Source organism: Anarhichas minor, unplaced genomic scaffold (genome assembly GCF_050575085.1).
Source record: "Anarhichas minor isolate MPS153535 unplaced genomic scaffold, ASM5057508v1 ptg000031l, whole genome shotgun sequence".
NCBI lineage: Eukaryota > Metazoa > Chordata > Actinopteri > Perciformes > Anarhichadidae > Anarhichas > Anarhichas minor.
This window is the reverse complement of record NW_027466477.1, coordinates 3,580,169-3,602,780: the sequence shown is the minus strand read 5'-3', so window position 1 is coordinate 3,602,780 and position 22,612 is coordinate 3,580,169. Positions and strand designations below refer to the sequence as shown.

The 22,612-nt window shown below is 37.6% G+C and overlaps 1 protein-coding gene across 1 annotated transcript; it reads right to left on the bottom strand.

Moving 5' to 3' along the window:
* Positions 1-568: 568 nt before the first annotated feature.
* ccdc69 (coiled-coil domain containing 69) lies at positions 569-22,240 on the bottom strand. The gene is made up of 9 exons (XM_076105280.1): positions 21,601-22,240; positions 11,061-11,118; positions 8,351-8,520; positions 7,094-7,181; positions 6,317-6,390; positions 5,858-5,959; positions 4,992-5,111; positions 4,796-4,893; positions 569-4,237 (listed from the first exon to the last, which is right to left on the bottom strand). The coding sequence occupies exons 1-9, from the start codon at positions 21,619-21,621 to the stop codon at positions 4,069-4,071; spliced, it is 900 nt and encodes a 299-aa protein (XP_075961395.1). The 5' UTR covers positions 21,622-22,240; the 3' UTR covers positions 569-4,068.
* Between the last annotated feature and the right edge of the window lie 372 nt (positions 22,241-22,612).

Here is a 22,612-nt window from a genome sequence, read left to right as displayed (position 1 = left end):
TGGCAGTGAATGCGATTTGCAACCTCCCAATCAGTCACACAATAGAACTCCAAAATTGCTGCAACAACCACCAGGCACAAAAACAATGAGCAAGATTTGTATGAGTAATAGGCAGTGGTGGTATGTAACCGATAACATTTTTGAGGCCCTGACGGCCCACCTAATAAACATTAGAAAAACAATAGGTCCTCCGCTACTACTACGTCGGTGCTCAGGCCCTAAAAATACAAGACTATCCCACTGACATTTCATTCACCAAACTTGCACCCAGTTCAGAAAATATAAGTTGGCCAATCTTATATTAAACACATTCTATTTGTCTGGAGTTCGACATTTTTCAAGTTTAGCACATCAGGAGTATGAGGTTTTATGGCAAAGAAATGCTCTGAATATTATAAATATATATAATTTAAGATGAAAGACAATCGTCAATATGATGACTTAAACCTTTGTGTCCGGCCACTGCAACGGGGTTCATGGACGTATAGAAAAAAACAGCAGCATACTACACTGGTTATTGTTTTTTGGTTAATATGCATCGTTGTAAACACAGACATGAAACTCAATGATCAGTTTTAGTTGCAGCTTTTTATTTAGTCAAGCCAAAAACAAAAAGGAAAACAACAAACCTGTTGGATTTAAATCCAACCAAAGCAAAGATGAAATAAGTTTTTACAAGAAAGAAGCCAAAATTTTTTTCAAAACTATACAACATGGAACAGAAATCTCTCTTATACAAACCCCTGGTTAAATACTGGTCAAAGTGCTAGTGCATAAGGAGAAGGAGTTGTCAAAACAATGACAAATGTTTTTTGGCAATACATAAGTCACATCCCATAAATCCATTTAAGAAAAAGAGGAAAATAATACTCAACTCACAATATGGCAATATTTTTCACATCTTTAAAAAGTAACACAATATATCTGACAGTTATCAAGCTTTGTAAAAAGGCAAGATGTACACAGTGATTATTGCTCTGTGATTGTTTATCGAGTAGTTCTGAATGTAAAACTTAAAATAGGTTTTTTTAACATTATGGAAACCTCTGACAGTAAACATAGCCGGTCTAAATGGCTCACACCAGCATTTAAAATAAACATTTCTGACCTAAATCAATTCACCATTATGTAATTACTGCGATTAGTGGATTCAGTTCTGAAAGTGAAAGAAAAAAAATCCACGAATAGTTCAATTGCTAACAGAGTTAGCTGAGGAGTCAAAATGGCGGAAACTTTGTACAGTTACTCTGCTTTGATGGAGTTTAAAATGCAGTTGAAAGACAGGAGTTTGTTAGCTGATACTTTGCTAACTGTTAGCGACCTAGCTAATTTTGTGAGCTATTTTGGCTTGCTAGGGCCAGATTGTTAGCGGCTAGCTAGCATATAATCAGTTAGCTAACTAGCCTCAGTAGCCTGCCAACTAGCTCTCAAAGAGTAAGCTACATCACCAAAGCCCATGAATTTTGCTTAGTTACATTATGATGTGACCAGGCACCAAAATTGTAAGATCCACGTTAGCTTCTTTAATGAAAATTCTTTAATGGGTGAACATTTTTTGAAAGTGGACTCAACTTTTACCACTCTAATCTGTACTTGAGCTTTAACTGGAGCTAATTGCTAATGCTAACATGTTAGAGTTCTTACGTTAGCATGCCATGCTAGTTAAAGTACAGGAAGGTATACAGGTTTTGGGTGATAAAACCTGCATGTAGCAATCAAAAATGTTGACGATGCATCTCCTGTGGAGCAAGAATGTCAGTAAAAAAATGTAAAGATGTTATGAACTTTTACTCTTGACACACATTGGCACCTTGAGCTAGCATGCTAAAAAGGTTTTTCTAGATGGCAACCCACAATTTGCGAGAACTTGCTAAAACTTGTATCATAAATTGTGGGGTAATCTAAGACCTGCTAAAAACACTAACATCAATTTAGCTGGTTGTCATTTATGACTAAATAAAACTCAAACAGTCCAATGTGTGTTGAGAACGAGTGGAGCTAAACACTGGACTCAACTTTTACCAATCCAAGCTTAACGCTAACGTGCTAACGGTAGCATGTTACCAAGCATTTTACTAACTAATGGATATTCACATAGTGGTATAATAGTGTGTAACATTCAGTATTTTGCCATGTTAACATGCCTCTACTGTGTATGACTGCAGAATATTTTACGTTAGCATGCCATGTTAGCATTAATCTCAAAGTACAGGAAAGATCACAGTATGTTCTACAGGAATACAGAAGTTTGGGGTGATAAAACCTGTGTGTAGCAATCATGACAAAATCAGTGGATCGGTAATAAAAAATAAAAATAAAAAGGTTTTCATGAGGTTTTACTCTGAATCTCCTGACTGGCACCCCATTAGCCAAGATGCTAGCATGCTAAAACACTATAATTATGCTATTTATCTTTTTCTCACTGAATTAAACCAAAATGTGAGTTTAATTGAATCTGAGGTTCATAAAACATGTTTAAACCCCCCCAAAATAAAACGGGCTAAAGTTACCTTTTTCCGCTCTTTAATACCGTATATAAACATACAAACACTGAAAGTGAAGTGGTGTCTTCCCCCAACAGCAGAATGAAGAGTCAACTCTACATTAAAATGTGTCAGCTAACTCCAACAAACCTATAACATCAAGTTGTGATAAAGTTCTGACACATAATGAGAAACCTAAAGCAAGGCACACAAAAAAAGAAAAAGGAAAGCAAACTGACTGCAATTAGAAAGACAAAACATTTGGCATCAGGTATGAACAGAACCAGAAATATCACAGTTGATAAAAGTTGCGTTACAGTTCGGCGTTGTTCTAGTTTGTCGATAGTTTCGTAAATCCAAAGGGTTTTAAATACTTGAACTTTCTAGCAGCACGTCCAGGTATATTGAATGTACTGTGAATGTTTTCAGTTTTTAATCAAGAGGATCCTTGACTGATTACTTAAGATTGAGTTTAATTGTGAGGATCTTTAAGATACTTGTTGACTCCTTATAGTTGTCCTCACAACAACCTCCAGTCAGGTAGTTATTGGAGAAACCATCAAGTACCTGAAGTGGACGTCCAAGATTAAGAGGAAACACAAATCAAATGCTTCTTGAAAGCTTCACTAGCGCTCTTTTTCCCTCTTAACTACCATTTGTGTGCCATTGAGCAAGTGTTTTTTGTTTGTTTTTTTGAGGATTTGAAGGGTTTTGACGATAGCTTGGCAACCAGAAGATCTTTAGCTTTATCTTAGAGCTTTACGTCGACATGATCAGTTATTACGTGAGGCACTTCAGCGGAAAGGTAGCAGCCTGGTCACGCAAGCATTTTTTAATAACGGCTAAACTATCGGCATGATTAACAGATTAGTTCACGGAGGTTTCAACGAACTCCGACTTGCAAAAATCCATCGAAACACAAACGAGGAAGCGCTTAAAAACTAGCACATTTAGTTGTGTTGAACCAGCCACTTTTTATACAACTCTGCAAAAAGAGACGCAAAAAATGTTTCTGCACAAATACGTCGCTGGAATAAACTACGCTAAACTTATTTTGTAGTTTGTAGGCTATTGTGGCTGGTTAGTTTTGATCGGTTACCCGTTAGCTCGCTAACTAGCCCCTCAAAGTAGTCACTACGTCAAAGGACACTGATCCGTCCATCTTTGTCTCGTAATTGACAGAACAAAAAAAAAAAGGTTTTAACCGTCACAACGTCAAATAATCAACAGATATTATATTGAAAGGAATTACAAACAGATTGTTTTGGCCGCTCCGTTACCTGAAGATAGTCTTGAGGTCGATACAGATGGTGTAGCTTTAAGAGTTGTTGAGATGCTACTTCAGGGACCGGAATCATTGTTGTTCAGCTGCGTGCTAAAGTAAGAACATTTACCAGTGGAGATGCAGTGAAAATGGAAAATATTCATAGTTGTAGATCCAGTTTAAAGCCCTTGGGGACTTGAACCCAAGACCTGCAGACGATGCAACCTCTAACAGCCAAGTGGTCGGTGGGACCAGCAGCTTTAGTTGCCGTAAAACCAGTTACCTGGACCGGTTTTTATCTACATTGAGGGACACACGGGATCACCTGGGGGCGATCTCCTGCATCATGGCGGGCAGGTGGATGGTCGGACACGAGTCTCTGTGTCTCAGTTTGAACATCAGCTGCTCTTTTTCCAGAGATAGCTTCTGGTTAATGACGGCCTGCCTCTCCAGCGCCACCTTCAGGTCCTGCTGCTCCTTTGATAGCTGCCTGGGAAACACAAAAGAAAAGGGAGATTCAAATAAATGTATGTAAAGTTGAAACTTCTGCAGGATCTTTTGGGGACGTTTTGCTGATTTAAATCATCCGACAAGCTTCATATTTTGCCAATGAGATCAATAAAAAAAAATAATAAAAAAAAGAACTCCCATAAAAGGTTGCCTAAATAACGAATTATGATCATTTGTGAAGCTTTAATACAATAAATTGTATAAAACCTTTAGGTTTCGGGTCATCGTGCATTAACAGGTAACATTTCTCTGCACTTCCCTTTCTATAAAAAAAAAAAATTTTAAACAAATTAAAATGCTTTAAGTATTTATGTTATTTGATAACAAAACAGAATAATTTTTTTTTAAATTAAATAATAATATGATAATATTACTCATTTTTTAATCCCGTCAAAGTTCTGAAACCGTCTTGATAAATATTCTCATTTTATTTTGAAAATGTGTCACAACGCAGGCGTTGTTTGTCCTCCAGGTGGCACCACGTTGCTGCTCTTTGAGCTGCTGTTAAGTTCCAGAGAAGAAGAAGAGGACCACATACTGAATGAGGCTCTGACAGTTGTCTATCCGGACTCTCAGATCCTCGTTCTGCTGCAGGATGTGGACGATCTGATCCTCCAGAGACAGATTCTTCTCCACCTGAGAATCACGATGAAGAAGAAGAAAAAAGAATAATCAGGAAGTGGAAAGAAAGTTAGACACATGAGAGATTTCTATAAATATTCCTGTTTTCCTACCAGATCGTCCATCTGCTGCAGCTTCCTGCTCTGCTCCTGCACGCGCTCGGTCTTCATCTCGATCACAAACAGCAGGGACTCCTGCTCCGACTCCCAGAATGCACCTGGGCTGCCATGGGCCTGAAGGCCACAAAGCACAAACAACACTCTCACAGATATCTCTGGAAAATAACCGCTGTTGTGTCCGAGTTCATAACATCATCCGGAGGAGAATTCACTGTATCTAACAAACCACTGGTTTACTGCAGCTGTATGAACCCAAAATACACTATTCTTCTGTAATTTAACTTTAATAAACGGATTAAAAAGGATGCAGAAATAACGACGTAATGATGCTCATTTGTAAAAAGTCTGAATTCATGTTTAGTTAGTTCTCTCCACAAGACGACAAGCAAACAACATTTAAAACGTTTGTTTTCTCAATGGAGCCCGGATCGATCTATGCTAGGCTGTGCTAACGTTGTAGCAGCTCCATCAACACTCAAAATAACGTCATATAGGCGTTAATACGGCAGCGTGGTTATTGTTTGCACCGTATGGTTATTACACATACATGTATACACATAGTGTTGTCTGGTGTCTGTTCTAATATGAAGCATCTGAGAGATCTGGGTGAACACAGACGGATACAATATTTGTTTTCCTCCATTTCTGATTCTACGTCAGTGATGAGTGGAGGAGAATCTCAACGCTGAGAGGCTTTAAAGACATTTTTGTATATTCTACTCACGTCCATTCGAGTCTTTGCGTTGACTTTGTGAATATATATATATATATTTATACAAATAAATATACAAATCTTCTCCAATAACGAACAGTATTATTAGATCCTTTAACAGACTGTAAACAAAGATGCCGTCACACACCTGAATGTTTCTCTGCAGGTCTTTCTTAAATGTCGACTCCCCCACTCTCCTCTTCAGATCGTTATAAAGCTGCAGATCTGCAGTCAGCTGCTCCACTTCACCCTTCATTCATTTAATTAAACAACATACATAAAGGAACTCTGATGCAATTAAAACAACATAACACAGAAAAGTGTTTGATTATGCGGGTGTGACATGCATTTTGGTGACGTGACAGATTTTTAAACCGCTTTTCTTGACTTGAGGAACATTTTACAAATGTGAAAGCTCAGTGGATCAATAACTCACAACAGAAAGAGTCATGATTCACCTTGTTTATATACGGTTTTATGATGTCTATGGGGAACATGAGTTGTGAGTCGCTGCAATACCGCGAGAGGCCACCAGGTGAAATCTAAAGTTCTTCTACATCTGAGGTGAGATGACTTCTGATTATCTAATGTCTGGTTTGTTTTGTACCTTGAGGACGTTCTCAGCAGCCTGAAACTTTTCGGTCACTTCAGTTTTCTCTTGCTCGTGTTTCTTTCGCAGTTCTGCAGAAAAAACCCCAAAAAAACAGCTTTTTATCGTCACAAACCTCCTGCAGAGCGGATTCATTCTCTGCTGTTTAGCAGCTGATAAACTCTCCTCCCTCCACACGCACGCTGTCCTGTTCTTTCTGCACAAACTCAACTATTAACAAAAAATAAAATCTGCAAGAAACACCCAAGAAATGAAACGGGTGCCTATGAAAATGTACAAATCTTTACTGTTAATAGAATTACAGTTTTACTGTTTATAAACACAAATACAGCAGAAAAATGACAGAAACAAAACTATAACACAGATTATTTAAATGTTAAGTGACTGGTTTTGGTGAAAGTCTACATATCACTGAAAATGTGAATCATTTGAAGTTTAAACTGATAGTTCTTCATGGCGTGCAGATGTGAATGCTGACACTAAACACTGGTGGTCAGAGGTTCTGTGTGAAAGCCTCACATCTGCTGGTCTCTACATGAAGAATCAAAGAGAAGCTGTTCATAAAACATGATTTTAAAACTGGGCTATGAAACCTGATATGTTTTAAATCACAACAAATCAAAATGATGCAGAGTGGCGCGTCTGTCCACGTCTCATTCAGACGTTGGTAAAGTGATGTAGTTATGTAAACTGTTGTTGATACCATGAGGTCGTACCAGACCAGCACAATCATTTATTTCTAAAACTCTTCTTCGTGCGTCTGTAACTCGTTACCTTCCACGTTTCTCTCGTGTTCTTCAGTCGCAGATTTACTTTTCTGTTCGTGCACGACGTTCAAATCGGCCGTCGTCTCCGTTTTCACCTGAAAGAATAAATGACATAAGAGACGAGTTTCAGTGTGAAGACGTTCTGACGGTGAGGAGGAGGTTCCTGAGGAAACAGGAACGACGTCTGTAGAGAAACTGGACTGTTGGCAGCAGCGACTGAAACTAAATAACCTAAAAACATGAATTAAAAGTGCAGAGTGAAAGCTGCAGACACACTGTAGTTCATTTAGAAACCAGTAATCAGAGAAGTTGATCTGATGTTTATTCATGCGGCACAGCTGCTGTCTGACCCATGAATAACGTCTGTGATCATGTGACTGTGACTCATGTTCATTAATGTTCTAACAGATGTTGAAGCTGCTGCACCACAAACACCACAAACATGTTTTAATGCGACAGAACTCGTGTGTCATCATTTACTTACTGTCTGTTATCACTAAAGGGTGTCAAGTTTTACTCGCCATAATAATTAAAATAATAATAGTAAAAACAATATATATATTTACATATAAAAAATAAAAATAAAAAAATATGTTCCAAATAACAATATTGAAAGTAATATTGAAAATAAAAATATAATAAAATTAAAATAATAAAACGAAAAATAAATATTGGAATAATTAAAAATTAAATTAAAACAATATAAAATTATATTATTTTTAACAAGAAATTAAAATACTAAAAACAAATAATAAAAATGTTAATAATAATGATGCTAATAACAATAAAAATATGGTATAAAAACACAACGATATTAATAGTAAAAAAATAAATCGTAATTATGTTATTAATAATAATTAAAATAAAATAATAATATAACAATACAGTTAAGAAATATATATATATAATAATAAGTCAATGTTTTATAGTCCGATTATTTAACCCCCCCCAACGTTCAACCGGAATATTTAATATTGAATCTAAATTGAAGGTCACCGAGTCACCGAGTTCTTTGATTCAGATTATTTCTCTTCCTATAAAAATGTTTTTCTTTCATCTTATTGTATTCTTCTCCCACACATTAACATGTTAGATATATCTCCCTCTTCCTGTTTGTCACGTGGTGTCATGCACAATTAATTGTTCTTCTCGACTGAAATCAAATCTTTATTCTTTAACATTTCCACATGTTGGATTTAAACTTCATGTCTACGTCTCAGTCATCAGAGATCAATACAGTTTGATTGATGGAGGAGCTCCTCACCTTATCCAGGAGGCTCAGGACGAGCGAGCACACCTCCTTGTCCGCGTGGTCTCTCAGAAGCTCCGCCCTCTCCGGGTTCCCATTGGCCGACCTTAAGATCCTCAGCTGCCACTCAAAGCGCTCGAGCTGCTTCTCCAGACAGACGTCCGGCTCACCTGACGTCCGTTTACCTGCAAAGGAGGACTCCGTTACATGAAGGTGAACAGGTGGACAGTTGAACGGGTGAACGGGTGACTTTACCTGAGTTACAGACTGGAGTCACTTCAAACTGATATTTTAACAAATCTTTTGAATCCCAAAATGTATGTAAATTCAGCAACAAAATACTGTTTTAATAAACTAATCTCTTAAATTGTTAAGTACTTGAAATTGAAGCTCGCTAAAGTAAAAGTACTAATACCACAAAGTAAAAATACCCTTTTACAATAAAAGTAATAATGACACACTCAAAATACTCTGTTAGTGTAAAAGTACTAATACAGCACTGAAAAGGAGGAGAAGAAGAAAACAATCCAATTATCAAATTAATAATAAGAATCATAAGAATGACAATAAAAATGATAATATAAAAATCATATTTTTATAAAAAAATTAAAATACTAAAAACAAATAATTAAAATGACATTAAATATTAAAATACTTCTCACTGTAGTGTTTTATCAAATAAACAGGATGAAATAGTTGGGGGACTGTTTTCAGCGGCAGATGAATCCACATTTGGAGTATTTGAATGTGTGATTGAGTCAAAATAAACTACAGTGTGTTCAGTGATGAAGGACTGTGATACACACAACACCTTCCAGTAGATATACATTCACTGTTCCTCATGTTAGAACTGCGTCTTTGTAGATATTATTATTATTCTTTGTTCCATAAAATAATAAATATCTAAACATGTGACGTGTAGAAGACAAATAAAACATTCTATAATTTTTACTACTTTCTCAAACTGCTGGAAAAAACATGAACGACGACATCTTGAGCGACTTCTAACCAGCTGTTTCCCAGAGTTGTTTCCTGTAACATCTGTAACTGTAAGAATGACGACAGCGTTTTAAACATTAAACTGAACAACCTGCTCGTAAACGGGAGGAAATGAGAACAGTGAGTGTTAACTGACTGACGGTGAGTCACTGCTTCACAACAGATGGTTCATTCAGCAGCATGAACTCTAAGGTACGTACCTGTAATCACCTGCTGACTGGTTTGGTATTCTGTCCTGTATGTCCTCAGGTGTAAAACTCACTTTAAAGCTAAAACAAGGAACTTTATTTAGTGTTGGTTCTGTCGCCCCCTGTGGACTAAAGTGGTAGTGTCTCCAGTGGCACCAGACTCCCTTTAGAAAACCTCTCATTCTACTGCAGCAGGTCTGACAGTCTGCCCCTCTCAGTCCTGGTTCTGCCGTGCCTCCCTTCCCTCCAGCGGGTCCAGCAATACGTCCTGGGTCTCCAGCAGCGTGGTGTTGGTGTTGACTCCCAGAGAGGAGAAGCTCTGCTCCTGGAGGAGGAGGAGGAGGAGGAGGAGGAGGAGGAGGAGGAGGAGGAGGAGGAGGAGCTGCTGCTGCTGCCGGGAGCTGAGCTCTCCTCCTCCCTCCAGAGCTCCGACTGCAGGTCCAAGGCTGCAGGTGAAGCCGGATCTGGGTCTGTCCACGGTGGACCGGTCTCTGCTGGAGGATCTGGGTCTGTCCACGGTGGACCGGTCTCTGCTGGAGGATCTGGGTCTGTCCACGGTGGACCGGTCTCTGCTGGAGGATCTGGGTCTGTCCACGGTGGACCGGTCTCTGCTGGAGGATCTGGGTCTGTCCACGGTGGACCGGTCTCTGCTGGAGGATCTGGGTCTGTCCACGGTGGACCGGTCTCTGCTGGAGGATCTGGGTCCGTCCATGGTGGACCGGTCTCTGCTGGAGTCTGAGATGAAGGAGGTTCTGGTGAACCTGCATGATTTCATCTGGTTTCACCAGAATCCGACCCGGTGGCTCCGATGACGAGCATCAAGAATAACTCTATAGAAACAGACCATCTTCTCTCTGATGGTCTCTTTATATTATTTTTATATATTTCTTATTTTATTTTGAGGTTAAGATGTTCATAGTTTTGACACTACACCTCCCATAATGCTTTGCAGACGGCTTTGTCACAGCTCAGGTGAAGCTCGTTGGGTTTATCGACTGGCTCAGTTCCATCACGTGATCCAGTAAAACCAGAGGCAGAGAGCAGCATGAACAACAACAGGACCCTGGAACTGACTCAGCTAAATGGAATGCAGCCGGTTTGAATGTTATCAGTTACCAGCTGTTGTGACAAGACGACGATCAGCTGCTCACGCTACTGTTACAACCTGTTTATAACAACATGACATCATAACAAGATGTCTGTTCAAACATGTTTTAATACAATAAATCCTCCAAAATATGAGCTTTTTATTAATTATAATAATTAAAGATTATTCCAAATTATACTAATAATAAAAAACATTTCACATTGTTGGTCTGGAAGCTGATTTATAAATAGGAATATAAATACTATAATTACAACTAAAATAATACATTTTAATATTTAATAATTTTTTATATATATATATAGTAAAAAATAATGAGAAATATTCATCTTACTGTCTGCTGTCAGATTGATTCTCATGATATTTAGTTCAGAAACAGGAAGTGAGAAAGAGTCAGAGGAGGAAACACACACACACTCACACACACACTCACCTCCTTCATCTCGGCGGCTCTGGTCCTTCTGGTTCTTCTCTCCCTTCTTGCTTTTCCTCTGATAACGACAGGAAGAGAAGCAGAAGAGGAAAGTTTCAGTGACGCCATCGACACACAGAGCAGCTATGAAAACAGTGTGTTGAAGTTTAAACTAGAGGTGAACTCAGCGTTTAAAGAGTTAACCCTAAACCCCGTCTGTATCTGTGTATCGAGTATCGCTGCTGATGGATCACAGCAGGACTCGTTCTCTTCATTTTAAACTAAATCAAATTGCTGCAACAACTCATGAGACATAAATGAGCAGACACGATATGTAGAGTCTAAATACTTTACACGAGGTTAGGCCCTGAATCCATCAACAACACTAAATAACACACTTTACAACGCAGCTGAAAACAGAGGTTTGGACGTTTAGTTACTATTTAAAAGTACTTCATGAATAAAATTTAAAAAACGCTTAAAGGCCTTAAAACAAACACACACACACACACACAGAAGTTGCACACACACTGGAGCTAAAAGATCACACTCCAGGTCACATGTACACACACACACACACAGAAATGCCTCACACCCTCACATTACTCAAGCACAGTGAGGCAAACAATCACACCCTAAAATATACACACCTACACACACACACATATATACACACACCTACACACACCCACATGCACACACACACACACACACACCGTATAAACACTTCTAACTCTGCTCAGCAAACTGGACACCAACTTTATTTAAACTCTGAGCTGAAACAATAAATATCTCCGGTTTAAACACGTCGATGGCTTCAGGAGAAGACTCGAGGAGAGTCTGTTTAACCCTCTGAGGAGGAGGAGGAGGAGGAGAAGCATATGTTCCTGCAGGCGTTACAGGGGCCCTCGCTTTAAAAGAGAAAACGTCATAAATCACAGCAGAGGCTCCACTGCTGTGATTGTGCAGCGTCTCGTCTCTCAGAGAGGAGGCTCAGTTTCTGCAGAATATAAATCATAAATCATTGATCTAAAAACACAAGATTTTACCGATGAGTGATGACAGAACGAAACTAAAAGAGGTAAAAGGAAGCGAAAAGGTGGTTTAGGTATAAAAGTAGCAAAACACTGGATGTAATTCTGTCGCATGTGGCTTCAAAGTAAGAGCTGAAACTTAAAATAATTTTCTGTTATCGATTAACGCTTTAAGAATGTCTGACTGGTTTTCTATAGTTTAGTCAAGAAAACATTACTAAACGTCTTGATTTGTCCGACAAACAGTCAAAAACTACAGAAAAAAAACAGCTAATCCTGCAAAAATGCAATCGCCAACAAATGTTTAATAAAAAATATTTAAACTAAACAATCATTGAACTTGTTGAACACTTTGTTATTGCACTCTCACAGATTCAAAACAGAATGTTCCTAATCTGAGCAGCAGCGGTGGAGACATCCTGACTTTCACTCCCACAAACACTGGATCCTACATTTCCCACAATGCACCTGGACAGCGTCTTCTCTCTCCGCACCGAGTGTGAGGTGTAAAATGTGCTTTTTTAATGCTCAATCAATGAGCTAATTGATTAATTGGCTGATGGGTTCAGCTCTTCTTCTATGGACGCTCTGTTGTGAGGCGAGCAAACCTGCAGCTTCTGAGCGTCTCAGCCGCTCTGATTCGTTCTCCAGGTAGAAACATTATGAGATTATTGGGGGATTGAATGATTAATAATATCAATAATGTGGAACCACAGCTTGTACGAAGCAGAGCTCAAGATAAAGCTCGTTACATCAGAGGAGCCGTTTGTTCAAAGTCCACATGGATTAACTTGTTTGTAGTTTTGTTCAAAAACACAAATCAGAGAATCAAAAACCTGATAAATCAATAAATTGATTAAACTCCCGTCACATCTCAAAGTTCAGTTAAAGTGGAGTTTGTGACATGACTCTGCTGTACTCAGGATGCCGACACGTCACCAGAATGAGACTCTTATCAAACAGAGAGTCCGTGTTCCACATTCACACGGTTACAAACCCCTGACCTCTGAGAGGCAAACAGGAAACACACGGTGTCCACTGACAAGGAGACGTGAGAAACTGGTGCTAATGTGACCGAACTTCAACAGAACTAGAGGTAATCAAAATAAATTACTATTATTAGTATTTATCTCACTTCTATTAACCATGCTGTGGAACTACAGCTCCCATAATGCTTTGGGGGACTTCAGAAGAAGTATAACGCTACCGTGAAGTTACACTACAGGCATTTTGTTAAAAGAGTTTCAGTTTATGTATTTCCTGTATTGTTGCTGTGTTCAGATGGTAGTATTGCTGTATTCATGTGTGTGTATGTTTGTCCCATTGTGTGTAATAATAAATAAAACATTAAAAGTGTGCAGATGTGTCTGTAAGCAGCTCCTGTCTGCAGTGAACACATACATGTACAGACGGTCACTGGATTACTTTGACACTGAATGATTTCTAAGTGGATTTATGGACTTTTACTGTGGAGGGACATCAGAGAAGATGACTTCCTCTGAAAGTGAAAAGCACATCGAGTTTAAAAATAAGTGTTTTATTTCTGTGCGTTAAGATTTGACTGAGTCATGTTTCTGAACAACAGTAATGAATGTTTCCCTCTGAAGAAACACAGAACAAAGAAGTGGAATGAAAAAAAAAAAACTTTAAATGCTGCAAATCCTCAAAGAGCTTTGACCTCACACACACACACATACATACACACACACACACACGCACGATCTTTAATTTACCTTCAACGTGTCAAATAGTTCACGTTTTACCAGCTTCATCTTTAACCTCCTCTCCTTCTCTCTCTTCCTCCTCTACACTCTTCTTCTTCTCCTCCTCCTCCTCTCTTCCTCTCCTCCTCTCTCCTCTTAGCTTAGCATAAAGACAGCTAGCCCTGCTAACTTCATTTGGTGAGTTTGTAACGTTTCTTTGTTTCTCGGCTGTACTCTGGTCTCTCTTGCAAAAGAGCTCCGGATGTTAAATCAGATTACCAGATTAAATAAAAAGGATTAAACAGTCGTGATATAACGAGTTAATTAGTCATTAGAGTCGTATTAATCTCAACATCTAACTCTCAGGAAGAAATAAGAGCAAGTCCCAAAATGTCAAAATATTCACATTTTGCATCGTCTGTTTCTTCTTCTGTTTCCACCGTTCTTCACATACTTTAACAACTACATTTGGGCTCTACTAAGGAGGTAATACTCGGCCCACGGTGTAGTACTACAGTACTACAGAGTACTACATAGACTCATCAACGCACTCCTACAATATTGTCAAAATCGACGCAGCAGAACCGGAGGTATGTTTTTTTTATTTTTATTATTCAACACATTTCTTTCTTCCTTAATCAAAAGCTGGCTGCTACATTACCCACAATGCAACTGGACCACCAACAGGCTGAACCACAACCCTCTTTAAAATCATGAGAGGAACCAGAGTTCATCAGTGTGAACAGGGACTTTGGTAAATGTTGTTTAGCTCATCGATTGAATGAATCTATTGATCGTCAATAATCGATAAGTTGACGAGTTGTATCTGGTTGATATTTCTGGTAAAGTTCAGCTGCACACTAAAGTCCAGATACACAACACATGAACGCAGTAAACAAACCGCCGCTCGCTGCAGCTCTGTGGCAGGAAGTGGCTTCTGAGCCGTGGTGCTCAACATGGGGGCCGTGGCCCTGCAGGGGGTCGGGAGGTGCAGACTGTATGTACTTTATACTTATACACTAAAGACGTAAATGTTGTCATTTTTACTGCACTACATTTTTATAAAAAGGGTGTATTTAGCTATAAAATATAGTTATTATTCAGATTTACATTTTTAACACATAAGCTTATAATTAGGGCTGGGAGGTATACCGGTTTTAATTTCCCGTACGATATGAATAGCTGCTCTTCAACAGGCAGCAAAATATATTGTTCGCAGCTGGGAGTGCTACAGTCAGAGCTAGTTGTCTTAAGTGTATTGAGTGGGAACCCTAGTCATGGTCATAACTTTATAACAACAATTAAAAACCCACAACTAACGCTCTTTAACAGGGCAAAACACCACACACACAACAGTTTGTGACAGATAAACAATTTGTAGCACTAATAATTGTACATTTATAAAATTTCACCGCCGAACTGCATGCTGGGTACAGCTCGCTAACAGCCTGCTAACAGCTGGGAGAGGCTCTGTCGCTCCAGTAACGTTACATTAAAGAACAGAAAAGAGCGATGCAGGATGAACAAAGACTGAACAACAAAAGGTATTTAGGTCAGACACATATGCAACGCTGATTACCGTGTAATATGTGTGGTATTTGTTATAAATGTACATTGCTACATAGAGGGTGATAAGAAGCTGTACTTGGAGGGACTTCTTCTTCTTTAAATTCCATTGGGGGATCGCAACCAACTTGCATAGGTGCATACCGCCACCTACTGTACCGGAGTGTGCATTTTCAGGGTAACCTTTTCTTCACTGTTCTGATAATAAAATAAAATAAAAGAATAAAATAAAAGAATATATATATATATAAAAATAACCAAAGAAATAAACCTAAACACCTACTAACAACTAAATCCTACGGTCTAATCCCGTTTCTTTCCATGGAGGGGCTTAGGACCCAGGGGAATGTAGGTGAAGGAAACAGGAAGTGAAGGAAACAGGAAGTGACGGAACGGAAGACACTCCACACAAACAGCTGTTCACCGCTCCCCTGGCCGGCTGGTTCTTTTTGGCGTTAATTAATTAATGCTTTAAAAAAATACCGTGATATACTGTGAAACCGCCAGAATCTTACAAAATACCGTGATATGCATTTTTGGTCATACTGCCCAGCCCTACTTATAATACATTTTATAAATGTTATTATAATAATCACTTATCTGGTGACCCTTTGGAGGGGCCCGACCCTTATGTTGAGACCCACTGGACTAAACTAGCTGTATATAAAGTATCTCCACCTGAAGCAGCTACAACAGGAACATGCTCATCATGTCACAGGAGACATTATTGCAGAATGTGTACTTTTACTACCAATACTTTATAATCTGCTGATGATATTCATGTATTTATTATTTTGTAGGATTATTATTAAATGCAGGACTGTGTGTTTGTTGCTCACATGTCTCGTATGTTCTTGATCTGAACTAACGACAGCACGATCGCAAAAAAAAGACAACAAATGTGATCTTTACTTTGGTTTCCATGGTAACATCAGTGGAATAATAAAAAGTCACAAGAAAGAACCCGAGCCCGACATCAGAAAACATCACGAGGTCGTTTTTACAGCAAAAATAATAACACAGCACAGCTTGTTTTTGTCTCTTAGGCCTCGTCCACATGAACACGGGTACTTTAGTAAACAAAGTTTTTCATCATGAATACGTCACAAAGTTAGCTGGAGGCTAAACATGAAGCACCTCCGTGGGCTAAAGTTACAAGTTAAAATGTTCTCTTGTTGTGTTGTTGGAGGCCAGAATCAGTAACCGATACATTTGAGACGATAAACTGTGATTTGAGGCAAAGTGTTTCGGAGATGGAGAGAAAATATGTTGCTCATTAAAGCGTGTGTTGTGCGAACATGTTTAAATGTTAAAGCGCGTGTTGTGCAAACATGTTTAAATGTTAAAGCGAGTGTTGTGCGAACATGTTTAAATGTTAAAGCGCGTGTTGTGTGAACATGTTTAAATATTAAAGCGTGTGTTGTGTGAACATGTTTAAATGTTAAACCGTGTGTTGTGTGAACATGTTTAAATATTAAAGCGCGTGTTGTGTGAACATGTTTAAATATTAAAGCGCGTGTTGTGTGAACATGTTTAAATATTAAAGCGTGTGTTGTGTGAACATGTTTAAATATTAAAGCATGTGTTGTGTGAACATTAGGGGTGGGGGAAAAAAATCGATACAGCATAGTATCGCGATATTTTGCGTGGCGATATTGTATCGATACATGGACGCCAAGTATCGATCTTTTGTTATATAAACTATTAAAAAAAAATAAAAATAAAATTTTATTTTTTTATTTTTTAGAAAAATCAAATCAATTACTTTTTCAGTCCACTAGATGGTGCTGAGTTATTTTCTGGTGAGGTCAGCAAAGGTCCCGGGTCAGCGTGATTGGTAGGAAGTTGGTCAAAACAAAGATAGAGACATCTGGCCTGACAAAGGGGTTAAATCTGCCAACAGTAGCCAGGCTCATGGGGAGAGTGCAGCGCATAACTGTCTCTCTGCCCTTGACGTCCACGCATCGCAAGTTATACCGAGTTATATAACTCTTATATAAGTTATAGTTCATATACTGAGTCCACACGTTTGCATTTAGTTAAGTTGGACTATGTAGTAGTACAAACAGTTCAGTTTGTCAGGTGCAACATTTATGACATTGTTGGTCAGTCTGTCTGCTTGACAATCCTATTTTGCTGCAATAAAAATTATTGAAGTGAGATGAACAGACTGAAAACGTTATCTTATTAGATAAAACATGTTGACAGTTTTCCTTTGGGGACATAATTTGAAGTTGAAAAAAGTAATAAATCGTAATATCGTGATAATATCGCAGTATCGTGACCCAAGTATCGCGATAATATCGTATCGCGGGATCTCTAGTGATTCCCACCCCTAGTGAACATGTTTAAATATTAAAGCGTGTGTTGTGTGAACATGTTTAAATATTAAAGCGTGTGTTGTGTGAACATGTTTAAATTAGTGCTGGGCAAGTTAACGCGTTAATTTCGCGTTAACGCATTCATTAATTAACGCCGACAATGATTTTATCGCGCGCTAACGCATTTTTTAAATGTATTATAATATTGTTTTTTTTTTGAAAGACAAGAGACAATACATATACATAACAACAAGAGGATGACAAGAACAGTGGGGTAAAAGCCAGCAAACATCCTATAGTCAGTCAGATTAACGTGAGACAATATCCGGTTTCTTCAGACGAACATCCGGTTTTCAGAATAAGATGCCAACAAAGTATGAATTATATTCACATTAAGTATAAAACATGCTACCTGCATCTCGTGAACCAAATGTTATTGCCCTTTTGTTCATATAGCAGTACTTTTAAAATAAAAGTGAGCAATACACTATTTTTGAATTCATTATTGAACTTTGCCATAACAATGCGATTAATCGCAAAAAATCCATGCGATTAATCGCGATTAAATATTTTAATCGTTGCCCAGCACTAGTTTAAATATTAAAGCGTGTGTTGTGTGAACATGTTTAAATATTAAAGCGTGTGTTGTGTGAACATGTTTAAATATTAAAGCGCGTGTTGTGTGAACATGTTTAAATATTAAAGCGCGTGTTGTGTGAACATGTTTAAATATTAAAGCGCGTGTTGTGTGAACATGTTTAAATATTAAAGCATGTGTCGTGTGAACATGTTTAAATATTAAAGCGCGTGTTGTGTGAACATGTTTAAATGTTAAAGCGCGTGTCGTGTGAACATGTTTAAATGTTAAAGCCCGTGTCGTGTGAACATGTTTAAATGTTAAAGAGCGTGTTGTGTGAACATGTTTAAATGTTAAAGAGCGTGTTGTGTGAACATGTTTAAATATTAAAGAGCGTGTTGTCTGAACATGTTTAAATGTTAAAGCGCGTGGTGTGAACATGTTTAAATGTTAAAGCGTGTGGTGTGAACATGTTTAAATATTAAAGCGCGTGTTGTGTGAACATGTTTAAATGTTAAAGCATGTGTCGTGTGAACATGTTTAAATATTAAAGCGCGTGTTGTTTGAACATGTTTAAATGTTAAAGCGTGTGTCGTGTGAACATGTTTAAATGTTAAAGAGCGTGTTGTGTGAACATGTTTAAATATTCAAGAGCGTGTTGTCTGAACATGTTTAAATGTTAAAGCGCGTGGTGTGAACATGTTTAAATGTTAAAGCGTGTGGTGTGAACATGTTTAAATATTAAAGAGCATGTTGTGTGAAAATGTTTAAATGTTAAAGCGTGTGTTGTGTGAACATGTTTAAATATTAAAGCGCGTGTTGTGTGAACATGTTTAAATGTTAAAGCGTGTGTTGTGTGAACATGTTTAAATATTAAAGTGCGTGTTGTAGTTCATTGATCTCCTGCAGCAGCTCAGACTCTGAGCCTCTGTCGTTTCTATTCTGAGATCATTAGAAGCTTTAGTTCATGTTGTGTAACCGCTCCTCGAACTGGTTGGAAAAAAAACAAATTTCAAAGATATTTTCTGCCTTTTATTAAAGAAACTAAAGACTTTATTCTTAATGTCAGTGTAAATAAATTTTTTAAAACGTGGAGCTTAAAGCGGCTTCACACGCAGACCTACGTGCATCATAACCGAAAAACAATCTGAGATATGAATCTATATATGAAATATAATAATATATTATTTAAGGCCAAACACTCAGAGACGCTTCGTGTTTTCTAGCCGTCACCGCCTCGGGTTCAGAAAAACTAACAATTTAATTATATTTTGATATAATTATGAGCAACTATCCAACAACTCGTCTCCACAAACAAGTCCAACACAACGACCAAATATTCAGCTTACTGCCATCATTCAGAAGACGACAACACTAATCATCTAACAGATGTTTTTATCACGTCTAAATATGTCAAAGTGAACATCGGGAGCTAAGGGATGTTTTCACCACGTCTAAATATGTCAAAGTGAACATCGGGAGCTAACGGATGTTTTCATCACGTCTAAATATGTCAAAGTGAACATCGGGAGCTAACAGATGTTTTCATCACGTCTAAATACGTCAAAGTGAACATCGGGGGCTAACGGATGTTTTCATCACGTCTAAATACGTCAAAGTGAACATCGGGAGCTAACGGATGTTTTTATCTCGTCTAAATATGTCAAAGTGAACATCGGGAGCTAACGGATGTTTTTATCACGTCTAAATATGTCAAAGTGAACATCGGGAGCTAACGGATGTTTTTATCACGTCTAATTATGTCAAAGTGAACATCGGGAGCTAACGGATGTTTTTATCACGTCTAAATATGTCAAAGTGAACATCGGGAGCTAAGGGATGTTTTTATCACGTCTAAATATGTCAAAGTGAACATCGGGAGCTAACGGATGTTTTTATCACGTCTAAATATGTCAACGTGAACATCGGGAGCTAACGGATGTTTTTATCACGTCTAATTATGTCAAAGTGAACATCGGGAGCTAACGGATGTTTTTATCACGTCTAATTTTGTCAAAGTGAACATCGGGAGCTAACGGATGTTTTTATCACGTCTAATTATGTCAAAGTGAACATCGGGAGCTAACGGATGTTTTTATCACGTCTAAATATGTCAAAGTGAACATCGGGAGCTAACGGATGTTTTTTATCACATCTAAATATGTCAAAGTGAACATCGGGAGCTAACGGATGTTTTTATCTCGTCTCTTTACTTCCTGAAGACAAACGAGTGAGTTGTTTGTTTGTTAGAGAAGAAAACAACAAACAACTCTTCAGAACAACAGAAGTGATGAAGCAATCAATAACTGATCTGATCATCTCTGCATCCTCAGATATGAAAACACGTCTGTGAATCTTTAACTTAAAGTATTTCGAAATTATTTTAAATGATCCCTCCCCCCCAGTGACCCACATGAAGCCGCTCCGTCACTTTCTATCAATAACCGTGAAGACAACAGCTGAACGTTTCCCTCTGTGTTAAAGTCATTAAAATAAATCAGTGTCTTCACTAAATATATGAACTCTCTACTGACAAATAAAGAGTTTTAAATCTTCAGAAATTAAAGAACAATCTTCAGAAATTAAAGAACAATAACTCATATCTATATTAATCACAGCCAGACATGTAATAAGGTTTCAGGATTATGATTGTTAACTCGTAAAAACACTTTATCTCAGCTAAAGATTATTTTAGAGACAATTCAAACTTGTCATGAGTAAAAGTCATTGTAAAAATACACTATATCTCAAATTCAGATTGATTTAAAGATAATAAAGGAGATTAAAATGTGTCATTACTTGAGTAAAAATCACAGTAAACCCATAAAAACACAACAACAAATTAAGATTAATTTTGAGATAATAAAGGAGATTAACACTTGTCATAAATGAGTAAAAATCACAGTAAACTCTTAAATATACACTTTATTACAGCTAAAGAGTATTCTACAGACACTAAAGGAGGTTAAAGCTTGTGATAAACTACATTAAACCGTGTAAACTTCATATAAACTCAGTATCTCCTGCAGCTCGTGAGAACAGATTCAAACTGCAGATTAGAAACAGATGTTCAGAGAAGAAGAAAAGTAACGTTCACGTTCACTCTGTTTGTTTTATTTGTTTTAAACCTTAAAGACTTTCTTTGTCTGACTGGCGATAAAAACAACAATAGTTTAGTTTTAATTAATTATGAATAAATCTCGCTGTGTTTTGGTGGGTCCATTATTATCCGGAGCTCATTCACGGCACGTTTTGAAGCCGAAGAAGAAGAAGAAGAAGCCGCATGCTAATGAACTTCCTCCTGCACAGACAGAGTTCTACCGGACTCTACTGTTTTCTACCGTGTTTAGTGGAGCTCACCTTGCTGTAGCTGCAGCCCATTCCTCCTCCGGAGCTCTGCTGTCGGTTACAAGCCGCTCACTGCTCCTCTTCCTCTTCTTCTTCTTCGTTTTCTTCTTCTTCGTCTCTCTGTTGATAACTTTAAAAAAAAAACAGTCCCATGAACGCATCGCTCAGACCGCCCGGGACAGGGGGGCGGGGCTTATTTATGCTGCCTTCACGGACACTTCAGAAAGTCGTCAAAACCATTTTTTTTCGTTTTTAAAATATGTAAATAAAACACAAAAAAATATAAAAATTCAAAAGATAAGATAAAACTTTATCCAACCAGAGATTAAAAAAATGTTTATAGATACAAAAAAATACAGCAGTGATGAATGATATTTAAACTATTATTTAAAAAGTAAATAAAAGTAACAAAAATAAGATAAATATATTTGGTGGATTTTAGAAAAATAACAATAGTAATAATTACTGCAAAATATAATTAAATAAGTACATGGAAATAAAATAGAATCATTCAGCAAGTGGTATTTATTTATTACAAACAAGAAAATAAAATTTGAATACCAATATTATTAATTAAAAAAAATAAATGAATAGAAAAATTTGGTGGATTTTAGAAAAATAAAATGCAATAATAAAGTAAATAGAACAAAAAATGAATAATTCAGTGAGTATTAGAACAAATTAGAAAAACAAGGTATGTAAAGTAAAATAAGTTGTTGAATATAATAATAAACTTTCAAACTAGAAAACAAACTCTAGGTTGAACTCTAGAAAACTCAAAAAAAATACACATAAAGTTAATGTAAATGAGGTGGGAATTCAAAATGGCGGCTGCAGTTTTTTTGTTTGTAGTTTTAAGGGCGAAGCTGCAGATTCAATTACAGGATTTTTCTGTTTTATCGACGTTTATACTAGTGAAACTCATAAAACACGGGAAAAAACGCACATACGGGATGTTTCCACTGTGAGAACGTGGGGGGGGGGCTCTGACACACACACACACACACAGTTAATCAGCAGGATG